The sequence below is a fragment of the Peromyscus californicus genome, unplaced genomic scaffold, assembly GCF_007827085.1.
Source record: "Peromyscus californicus insignis strain IS unplaced genomic scaffold, ASM782708v3 Scaffold_10__1_contigs__length_136768540, whole genome shotgun sequence".
Classification (NCBI taxonomy): domain Eukaryota; kingdom Metazoa; phylum Chordata; class Mammalia; order Rodentia; family Cricetidae; genus Peromyscus; species Peromyscus californicus.
Genome location: NW_026294391.1, coordinates 52,320,723 through 52,332,404, shown reverse-complemented (window position 1 = coordinate 52,332,404; position 11,682 = coordinate 52,320,723). Strand labels below are relative to the sequence as shown.

Below are 11,682 nucleotides of genomic sequence, written 5' to 3'. Positions count from 1 at the left end.
GTCTCAACGTTGTCCAGGCTATCCTGGTGCTCATATGCTGGCTTTGACCTCACTGCAATCCCACCTCAGTTTCCCAGGTGCTGAGATTATCGAAGTAAGCCATCAAGGGATCATAAGGAATTTTGCAAGAACAGTAATTATACCTTTGTGTATACTGAAATCAACAGCAGGGAATGCTCAAGAGTTAAAACTCCTACAATTGTAAGCAATGGTAGATAACTGGAGTCCAGACTAAAATCCTTATCACACAAATAAACAAAATAACAAAATAAAAGCCAGCTCAGGAAAGGGCCAGAGACTTGCCCAAGGTCACATTGATAATGGAATCTATACTCTCGAGATAATTCTTTTTTTTTTTTTTTTTTTTTTTTTTGAGGCAGGGTTTCTCTGTGTAGCTTTGTGCCTTTCCTGGAACTCACTTGGTAGCCCAGGCTGGCCTCGAACTCACAGAGATCTGCCTGCCTTCTCGAGATAATTCTAATGCCACTCATTCTTGCCTCAAATCAAATCACCATGCAACAGGCACATTCCAACTTACTTCTTATTAATGTTTTTATTTAACATAAAATAACGGGTTTCATATTTTCACACATGCACAATGTTGCCCTTTGCTCATATTCGCTCCCCTCTCCCAGTACCATCTTTCGCCAGTCCTGAACCTTCTTTCTTGCTTTCTTTAATTTATTTTTTGTTTTTTTTTTTTTTTGAGACAGAGTTTCTCTGTGTAGTTTTGGTGCCTGTCCTGGGACTCGCTCTGTAGACCAGGCTGGTCTCGAACACACAGAGATCCGCCTGCCTCTGCCTCCCAAGTGCTGGGATTAAAGGCGTTCGCCACCACCGCCAGGCCATGAACCTTCTTATACTGTTCTTTTTCCTTCCTCCAAACAGGCTGCTATCAATTTTCTCTGTATCAGTACTTGTCAGGAAAGCAGATTTTGTTCTACTCACTTTTACCTAAATATATGTTATTTTCTCTGTAGTTGTTCTTCAGTGTCCACAGTAGTCTATTGGATTAGGAACTGTTTATGGAGATTTTAAAAAAAAATCAGAATTTAAAGCATATTACCAGGAAGTACAGTAATCGAGTACAATTCCTCCGTAGACCGCCAAGGGGCGCAAAGTATTTCTTTTTCTCCTAGCAACCCAGACACACTGGTTCCGGTTAGGAACAGAAGACAAGCAGAACCTAGAAGCTGAACACTTGTGGTTCTGGTAAGGATGCTTTGTGAGAAGAACACTTCCGGCGGCGAATGAGGGCGTAATTCTGCACGTGGGCCCCGTGTCCCACGTTCCAATTGGCTACCCTCACGCTGAGAGGCGGGCTTGCGTCGGGGTCGCGCTCTCCAATTGGCTGGTGAGGTGGCCGCCGTTTGAAGCGAGGGCCGCACATTAACGAGAAGGTTGTGGAGGCGTGCGACATACGGCCTTCTTCATTTCTGGTGGGAATCCAGGACTAGACCTGGTCTTGGTCCCCAGGGGATGGACCGCGTGTGGCGTGCGTGGGACGGGCAGTCCTTCAAAGAGGACCAGGCTGAGCCGCCGTGTCCTGAGAGTATCGTGGTCTCCTGGCTCAGCAGGGCTGAGTGGGATCAAGTGACGGTTTATCTGTTCTGTGATGATCAGAAATTGCAGCAGTACGCGCTGAACCGCATTACAGTGTGGAGGAGCAGGTAAGGCGGCGGCGGGGTCATCCCTCTTGCCTGGGTGCTGGTGGTGCCTCACTCCTTCCTTGACTGAAGTCCCCAACAGTTATATTTTCTATAGCCTTCCCTGAAATTGCGTTATGGTGCCTCTCCCAAATGCCTGGGGGTGAAGTTGCAGCCAAGCTATTGTACTCATCTGGAGGATGAAAAATAGGATGTACAGCCTAATAATATTTTCGTATCTGTGAGATTTAAGCTTTACTTGCCAAATAGAGGGGACCTGAGCCAGAACTAAAGGAGTAGGTTTACATGTGGCTTTCTGATTCTAGTTAGGGATTGGACTGTGTGTGACTCTTTAGGTTAGACGCGGGATTGAGGTAGCTGCTCAGTTCGTTTTAAGTGGGGGAGTGTGTCGAGATTTGGGGTTTCTCTAGCTGAATAGTTTGAGGGGGAGAGAATGGACTCTGTCCACACAACTGTTGATGAATGTAGCAGTTAAGATGTACGGTGTATCCCAGCCAGCTTCTCACTTCTTTTATTTCTGTTGGATCTCAGGGACTTTACGCTGTCTTTCCCATAGTGTTTTGTATCTCCATGCACTTTTTAATATGTAATGGGAGTGCAATGTAACAACCAAGATTCTGTGGTAGAGGGTGGAACAATGTAAGGACTTTTATGATGGTGCTGGACTGTGGCCCTTTAGGTTAGGCAACGAACTGCCCCTGGCAGTGGCTTCTACTGCTGACCTGGTACGATGTAAGCTCATGGATGTAACTGGTGGCTTGGGCACTGATGAACTTAGACTGCTCTATGGCATGGCATTGGTCAGGTAAGACCTGAATGGGGTAAGAGTTGGGGGGTGGCTTTGGGAACTGGTGGTGGGTAAACATGGATAAAAAAAGCTTGGCTTCAGGTGCTACCTGAAACAAAAAGCCATGGGTGGGTCTTTGTGTGTGAATCAACCTGTGATTGTTTATCTTGGCCATGACTGTGCTTGTCCACACAATCCTTTCCTCCTTTCCAGAAAGCCTTCTCTCTTCTATGTCTCCCTCCTTTCTGGAATATATGTAGGTCTGTAAATGGACATGAAATTCAGAACATGTAGGGTATTTAGATCCAATCCAGCTTTGACAGTCTGATTTTTCCCCCTTTCCTATTAAGTTCTCTTTTTTAAAATTTTTATTTATTTTTTGTTTTGGTTTTTTGAGACAGGGTTTCTCTGTGTAGTTTTGGTGCCTGTCCTGGATCTCAATCTGTAGACCAGGCTGGCCCTGAACTCACAGAGATCCGCCTGGCTCTGCCTCCTGAGTGCTGGGATTAAAGGCGAGCACCACCATCGCCCAGCCCTATTAACTTCTCTTAACTTCTCACCAAGAACTTTGTTTTGACAGGGTTTCATTATGTGGCCCCTATGGGTCTGCAGCTCACTTTGTAACTGAGGTGGGCTTCCTACACCATGGAGATCCTCTTGCCTTTGCCTCCCTAGTTGCCATTGTTCCCAGCTCAGAGAAACATTTCGGAGTGGTTCATTGCTGTAATTTATTGTGAATTGTCCAACCATCTTATCATACCCACCACCACATACACAGATGGGGGTGGAGTGGGCTCCTTGAACTACCTTTCTTTTCTCCCCCCCTCTGAAAGCTGAACGGTTGCTGAATTGTGGAAGAAAAGACATAGGCTGGGAGTTTTTGATTTAACTGAATCATAGTGGTTCTGACAATTTCATACATGTTGGGGGAGGGTTACCCCTGAGCTTTTTCATGTTTCAAAGCCTTATATAGTTCTATTCTCTGTCCTGATGTCTTCCCCTTTACCCGCTGTTTCTGTCATTTATCTGTCCTCCTCATATCTTTTGATGTAATCATTTGTTCTGACATCTATAGCATATTGTGTTCTACCATAAGAAGTCATGATTATTCCAGACCAAATTTGTCAAGGCCAGAGCAGTGTCTTATTTATCTGTATTGTCTCAGTACATAGCATATTCCTCAGCAAATGTTGGAGTGGGTAGAAATGTCCCTGCTCTGGCTGACACTAATCGTAAGAACAGGCCAGTCAGTAAAAAGATTGTAGAAATGTAAGATGCCAGTAACTTCACAAGGAATTTTGAGTAAAACGGGTTTTTTTTTTTTGTTTGTTTGTTTTTTGTACTCTGCCACGTACTTCTCTCCCAACCCAGGTTTGTGAATCTTATCTCAGAGAGGAACACCAAATGTGCTAACCTCCCCCTCAAGTACCTGGCTCAGGAGGTATGTGTGATAAAATGGCATTGCACAGTCTCTTCTTCTAGGAGGGCTTCTTGAATGGGTCATGGGGTAACATATGCAAACAGACTCATCTCATCACTACCAGGTAGACCCAGTAGGAGCTTCAGACCCTTAGCTTTCAAGTTTTGTGTTGTTGTTAACACATGACAACACTCATGCATGTATCATTATACTTTTGTTTATCATTTGTCCCTCTCTGCTCTCCTCTCCTGTTCCCCCTCTTCTCTCAAATAAGCCTTCTGTTTGCTTGCATGTCACACACCATTAGCCTCACATGCTCTTGTCCCTGTCAGTAGATCCTTTCTCCCTCCCCAAAAGTCTGCTTTCTATATTCATGCCCTAAGCACATACACACATACATCAATTTAAATCTAGATTCTGCATATGAGAAAATTGATGAACTAGATGACTTTCTGAGTCTGGCTTAGTTTCTTTGTTTCACATGCTGATCTCCAATTCCATCTATTTTCCTGAAGATATCATACTTTCACTTTTCCTTTCAGCCGAATAAAAGTTCATTCTGGCCGGGCGGTGGTGGCGCACGCCTTTAATCCCAGCACTTGGGAGGCAGAGCCAGGTGGATCTTTGTGAGTTCGAGGCCAGCCTGGTCTACAGAGTGAGATCCAGGAAAGGCGCAAAGCTACACAGAGAAATCCTGTCTCGAAAAACAAACAAACAAACAAACAAAGTTCATTCTGTATATGTCCCATGTTGTCTTCATGTCTGTGTTGATAGACATATGGGCTCATTATATATTGCAGCTATTTTGAATCAGGGTAGCAGTAAACGTGTAAGTGTTAAGTATTTCTGTGGTACGTGCCCAGGAGTGGTATAGGTGATAATTTTAATATAATTTTTAATTCATTTTTTAATATGATAATTTTAATTTTAGTTTTTTAGGAACCTCCATATTGATTCTGTAATGGCCATACCAGTTTACACTCGTGCTAGCAGTGAATATGGGTACTTTTTTTTCCCCACATCCTTACCAGCATTTACTCTTGCCTGTTTTCCTAATGATAGCCATTCTGACTGGGTTGAGATCAAATCTTAAAAAAATTTAATTATTTTTCCGTAATAGCTAAGGCTGTTAAACAGTATTTCAAATATTTATTGACCATGCACATTTCTTTGAGAGCTGTATATTTGTACATTTATTGATTGGATAATGTTTTATTGTTTAATTTGGGGGATTCTTTATAGATACTAATGCCTACATGATATATACTCGGTAAATACTTTCTCCCATTTTCTAAGCTGTGCTCTCTTGGTTCACTTATTTTCTTTCACGTGCAGAAACTTTTAAGTGTCATGCAATCCCATTTGTTGAATTTTAGGATTATTTCTTGTGCTGTTGAAGTCCTTACCAGAAAGGTTTTGACTTGATGGTTGAATGTCCAGCTTTAAAGAAGTAGATTGCTCCCACGTTTCTTATAACTTGCATTTCGATGGGCTTGGCAAGCTCTGCTTGTTTGGAATGGCTCAATGAGAGTGAGGAGCCTGACTATACCACTGGGTAGGGACACAAAAGCGAGTAGTAGTCAAAATGCCTGCCCTCCAGGAGCTGGCAGGCTAAGGAAAGAAACAGCTAAGCCAAGCAGCAAGAAAATGCCAGGTATTTCTGGCTTGAGTGAGTTGTATAGGGGCTCTGAGGGTGGGTGTGTTTTTATCCGTGACAAAACTTCTGGAGCTCTTGTGGGAGGCAAGGAAGGCTAAAGGTACCTAAGAAGAAGGAAAGGGTAAAGGGAGGCTGAGAAGGTAATTACTAATGCCCATTCACAGAAATCTCTTGGAGGAGAATGGGTGGAGGTAGTTAGTTGCCTTTTATTTTAACACTACTTCCAATGAGCAGTAAAACATATATGTGTGTGTGTGTGTGTGTGTGTGTGTGTGTGTGTGTGTGTGTGTGTGTGTGTATGCGTGTATGCGTGTGTATATATATATACACACATATACACGATCCTGCATTTTAATCTTGATTATCAGTAAGACTGAAATCTTCACTGGGGGTGGATTGTCAGGGTGATTCATCTCTGAGTTTCTGCAAGCTTTATTATTTTCTCATTTCTAACTAAACTCATCCTCCACCCCTAATCAGGTGAACATTCCAGACTGGGTTGTTGAACTTCGCCACAAGCTGACACACAAGAAAATGCCCCATATAAATGACTGCCGCAGAGGTGAGTGTCAATAAGTGTGATACCTATCATAGTTAAGCTCATGGGCCTAGGCTAGGTGGCATTTGGGAAAGGGGGACAGAGAGGAGGATTGTATCTGATATCAGAACCAGAACTTGGGTGAAATATATTGTAGACTCAAGTGGCTACAGTATAAAGGGCTTTCACAAGCTTAGTGATCACTATATGTAGTATTTTCATATGGGAAAATCCATGTATGAAAGTATGAAAAATGAAACCAGGATTAGTATTACATTGTTTCAGGTTTCAGTATGGCTTGGCAGTGTACTGTTCTGGTCCTTTTTTAAATTTCAGAGTTATTTTATTTATGTACATGAGTGTGTGTTTGCTGTTTGTCTGTGGGTACCTGTGGAGGCCAGGAGAGGTTGCTGGGCCCTTGAAACTAGGGTTACAGGCAGTCGTGAGCCCCCTGCTCTGGGCTGGGCTCTGGGATCTGAACCTGGGTTCTCTGCAGGTGCACCAATTGCTCTTAGCTGATGAACCATCTCTGTAGCCCCAGTGTTCTGGTCCATTTTGATATTTTAATTGTAGGGTATTTTTTCCTCTTAAATTTTGCTGTGTAGGTAGTTTAGAAGTGTGAAGGGGTGTGTTGAGAGGTGTAAACCATAGTGTCATGAACTCAGGCATTCTTTTTATATTCATTCCATCTTGGTTAAAAATCCCTGATGTCGTCTCTCCCCTTGTAATCAGGAAACTGAGATCTAGAAAAGGAAAGTGACTTGGCTAAGGCCATGGAAGTAGCCAATGTAGCTAGATTTCAGTTCTCCCATTTACCACCCCTTGCTTTATTTGGCACCCATGTCTAAGACCAGTATTAGCCCCCACCCCCCCCAGGAAAGATACTAGTGAGCAGGAGAATGCAAAGAACAGGCTAAAGCAAGAGAGGCTCTATGTGGATATTTGAGATTGAGATTGGAGCCCTGGAGTCATATCTCTTCCTTAGACTTTCCCATTTATGCATACAGAATGAGAGTAGAGGCCCAGAGAGCTGGGGACCTGCTAGTTACTTACCCATAGTTGGTCCTATGGCATATCCCCCACCCCCACCTCTTCTAGGTTGCAACTTTGTCCTGAGTTGGCTCCAGAAGACATACTGGAGCCGTCAACTGGAGGATACCCTGAAAGAGACCTGGGAGTTGGAAGAGGACCAGATAGAGACAGAACAACAACAAGAAGAGGAAGATGAAATTATTGTTGATGTAGTGGAAGAGCAACCAGAGCCTCAGGATGATGACAGAGATGAGGAGTTGGCTGTCGAGGATGATGCGAACAATGAAGACATTATAGAGGCAGCTTCTCACCCAGAACCATCTCCAAGACATAAGGAGTTGTATGGTAGGTATTCATGTGGGCAAAGAGGGGCCCGTGTGCCTAGAACACTCGAGCTTGGGATCAGTACTGCTTATTTCCCTGATAGAACATTTTCTGTGGGCTGTAGTGAGTCCCAGCATAAAAAAATTACTGTTACAAACTGTCTTACTGGGATAGTTTCCATGGTGTAATGGTTATTGCATTTGCCGTATCATTTTTTTGAGTTATGTGAAGTAAGTGGGGAAGGAATTTTAGTTCTCGATTTACAGCTCAAGAAATGAGGTACAAGAGGCTCAGATTCTCAGAGGGAATGGGAGACTGGGCTTCCTTCCCTACTTTCTTCCATTCTGTTTTCAGAAAAAGCACGAGAACTGCTGGTATCATATGAAGAGGAGCAGTTTAAGGTAAGTGGCCTTGATGAGGCTTGCTGTCACCTGCCTCAGCCATTTCTTCCCTCTTGCCAGCTACCTGAGAAAGATATCTTGAGAAAGAATTTGAAAGTTGCAAAGCATGAGGGAACTTCTCAGAGAATTTGGAAGAAAAGTGGCAAAGCGTGAAGGTATTTCATGGAGGGGGTGGAAACTAGGAAGGAGACCAGCAGAGTCTAATCGGATGATCCTGTGAGCTGATGGAAGGGAAAAAGTTTGATGGACTATCTGCTCTGCTGTTGAGACCTGGCAATGTGCTGCAGTGTAGAGCCCGGTGATTCTCAAGATGACCAGCACGTGGGGCTTACGAGTTTCCCTAGAGCAGAGGAGACTTAGGTGCACTTTTTATAGCAAGGTTCAGAAACCAGTTCTTTTATTCTCCCTTTTTCACAGACAGATTGAAAGCTTGGATGAGGGAAGGGACAGAGTCAGGGTTATATCCACAGTTCATGATAGAACTAGGATAGGAACCCGAGTCTCAACAGCTCTCTTGCTCCCATAATTTGTTTCTTCCATTTCTTCCTTACCCTTTGGCCCCCAAATCGCTGCTCATCTTAAACCATATCCTCCCATTTGACACCTGTATTAGAGTATCTGTTGAGTGGGAGCCGCAGAGGATTTGGAGGGGTGAGACTGGGAGAAGGCGAAAATGTGGTCATTTGTAGTTGCTGGGCCAATAAAGGAGCTGTGGGTCCATCTTGCATGCTTTGTACTGTTCCTTAAGGGCGGTGCCCAGGTACTATGAGAAGGGATCCTGGAGGAATTTGGGGTGGGTTGCTGGGCAGAGTCACACTTCTGATGGACTCTCTTTGCTGTCAGGTGCTGGAGAAATACAGGCATCTACCTCAGGCTGTTAAGGTGTGGAATAACCTTTCCCCACGTGTACAGTGTATCCTGGAAGAACTCAAGGGCATTTCATGGGAGAACAGGTTTGTAACGTGGTAATTCTCGGTTACCTGCCCTCTGGGTAGAGGAGAAAACCCATACCTGGTGATAGAAACCTGTAATTTGAGCTACTTGGGAGGTTGAGGTAGGCAGGTTGCAAATTCATAGCCTGCGCTACAGAATGAGTTCAGAGCCAGGCTGGGCAACTTAGTGAGACTGTCTCAAAATAATAGTTGAGGGGGAAAAAGTGTCTGGGGATATAGGTCAGTGGTATCATGCTGGCCTAGTATGCACAATGATCTGAATTCAATTCTTAGTAGCAGAAAGAAAGCACTTGTCATATTCTGGCTAGCTGATCTCTGTTGTAGGAAATCCTAGAGGCAGTCCTCCTCCCCTGTATCATGACTGTGTCTTCTGTATGGTCTGCTTCCAGCCGTGCCAGCTACCAGGTTGCCTGCTGTGAGTTACTAGAACAGCCAGAGTTAGGAATGCCTATAGTCATGCCTTCCCTAGCAGTCCTTTTCCTCTGTCAAATGGAATGTAGCAGTCTTGGCAAATTGATAAAGGCTTTGAAGCCTAGCGGCCGTGACGCATGCCTTTAATCCTAGCACTCGGGAGGCAGAGGCAAGTGGATCTCTGTGAGTTCGAGGCCAGCCTGGTTTATAGAGTTAGTTCCAGGACAGGCCCTAAAGCTACACAGAGAAATGTAGTGGGTAGCCATTCCAGCTTTGATCTGGAAGTTCCAACCCCCATTGAGGCTTCGGTAATGGTCACGCCTACAAGGCAGGGCTGAGAGAGGATGCTGAAGACCCGGGTTCCAGATGCACGGGCTCTCTTGGTTCCTGGACCCTGGACGCTGGAGGTAGACCGAACAGAGTTCTCCAGAGAACACTGCTGGACTGCGCCACACCTTTCCCAGACTCTGTAAACTATCCATTCACTTGTAAGTTACCCCACAAAATAAATCTCCCTTTTAACTACATGGAGTGGCCTTAATAATTTCACCAATAGAGAAACCCTGTCTCAAAAAACCAAAAACAAGAAAAAGGAAAAAGGCTTTGATATCTAACACCTCACTACCTAGTCTTGGGATACTGCTAGTCTGCTCTTTCAAACAACTCTTGGAAGATGTCAGTATCTCTTAGGTAGTCATGCCTAGGCAGACAAAGGAAAGGCCTTCTCAGGATGGCTGCTAGAGGCTCAGTTCCTTCCTCTCTCAGTATGGCTGTGTGTCGCTCTGCCCGCAAACAATGCTCACTTCAACCAGAGTAGGCGAAAATGTTGTTCTCTTGTATTCTGCCTAAATTCAGTTTGAAAGGGCTTTGGAGGACTCACTGCCAACAACCTATGGAGGAAGAAAGCTGCGAGTGTGGTGTGGTTCAGTGGTAGAGCAGGTGCCTAGTATGCACAAAACCTCGGGTTTGATCTACAGTGCCAAAATAGAAGAAAGAAAAGACAAAACCCAAAACTATAGAGGTAATGCTGGCCCTCCAGGGAAGGAAAGCTAAAAGATATCTAAAGTGCAGAGTTGAAAAACAATCTATACTAGATCTGATGCAGGTGAGTTTGGATGGAAGCTTGTCATGTAAGCTGGGATTACTCTTGTTATCTTGTCTTTATTCTCAGAAGATTAGTCCCAAAAGTGATGGTGCTGTTACGGGCTTTTTGGTTGTCTGTTTTGTTTTTTGAGACAGGGTCTCCCTATATAGCTCTGGCGGGCCTCAAACTCACTGTGTAGACCAGGCTGTCTTGGAACTCAAAGAGAGATTTACTTGCCTGTGCTTTCTGAGTGCTCAGATTAAATGTGTGCGCCCCACCATGCTTCCAAAGGCATTTTTATTAGAATTTGCCCATGCTAGACTTCCTGGCTCTACCCTTCAGCAAAAGTCAGAGGGACAGCTTCCCCAGCAGCTGGGAAGAGCTACCCCTGTGCCCTACATAGTAGTATCTGCCTTTTTGTGCTGAGCAGACAGCTGGTAGGCTGCTTTAAGTTGTAGGCTACTTATCTGAGGAGATGAGGGATGGTTGTTGGACAATTATTTTCTCAAACTTGGTCTGATGGATAGAAGGAACTAACTCTGTTGTCAGCCCTCTAGATACTAGGACATCGTGAAAGCTTACTGACTCCTTCTAGACCTAGTCAGCTGGGAGAGGCTCTTAGCAAGCCAATACCTGTAGAGAATTCACTGTTGCTGGTTTAGATTTGAGTAGATGAAGCTGAGAAATCTCTCCTATTGCTGATGTTTTCAGCCCCTCTAACTTTGATCTGGGTTCTCAGTACAAAGTCCTGAGTCATATATGAACTAGCAATTGAGTACCTAACATTTCAACTTCTAGGATCTAAAAGAAGGTAGCTAGTAAGAAAGGAATATGTAGAGGACAAATGGGCAGGAGAAACAAAATATTGTAGGAACTGAGGTCTAACCCAGGCATTAATTTCTTTTGTCAGCCCAAGACTTTTTTTCTGTAATTTGAGTTACTCAGTCACCACTGCTCTCATTTATGGGCCTTACATCACCGTGTGCTTGGTACATGACTGTTCAAAGCCCACTGATTCCAGACTCTGGCTCAGTCCCTTCCCCAGGAGCCAGAAGCCTAATAGCTATTGTCACCTGCTTAGTCTCTACCCCTGGTACTCTGGCCATTTGAACCAGAGACATTAGCTGTTTTGGAAGTGTTGTAGGAATAGGTGAGTCTTCTGTCTGTTTGCATTCTAGTGTGTGTTTTTTGTTTGTTTTTTGTCTTTCTTTTTGGTGCTGGGAATCAGGCCCTGGCCTTTATGTACACCATGTTAAGTCTTGTACCATTGAGCCATAGCCAATGGTACAAGCCCATTAAGTCATTTCACCTTTAAACAATGCAGCATATTTGGAAAGGTCACCTTTATTTTCCTTTGAGACTGAGTTTTGCTATGTTACACAGGGTGGTTCTAAACTTCATGATGCTT

At 44.2% G+C, this 11,682-nt stretch overlaps 1 protein-coding gene across 2 annotated transcripts in view; it reads left to right on the top strand.

The window, feature by feature from the left end:
- Positions 1-1,369: 1,369 nt before the first annotated feature.
- Las1l (LAS1 like ribosome biogenesis factor) overlaps positions 1,370-11,682 on the top strand; it is a 28,051-nt gene continuing 17,738 nt past the window's right edge. For both annotated transcript variants that reach the window (XM_052733133.1, XM_052733124.1), the window contains exons 1-7: positions 1,370-1,670; positions 2,347-2,472; positions 3,826-3,895; positions 6,012-6,093; positions 7,168-7,446; positions 7,780-7,826; positions 8,670-8,779. In XM_052733133.1, the coding sequence (XP_052589093.1) occupies positions 1,480-1,670; positions 2,347-2,472; positions 3,826-3,895; positions 6,012-6,093; positions 7,168-7,446; positions 7,780-7,826; positions 8,670-8,779 (905 nt within the window). In that variant the 5' untranslated portion in view covers positions 1,370-1,479. The remainder of the gene's footprint in view (positions 1,671-2,346; positions 2,473-3,825; positions 3,896-6,011; positions 6,094-7,167; positions 7,447-7,779; positions 7,827-8,669; positions 8,780-11,682) is intronic.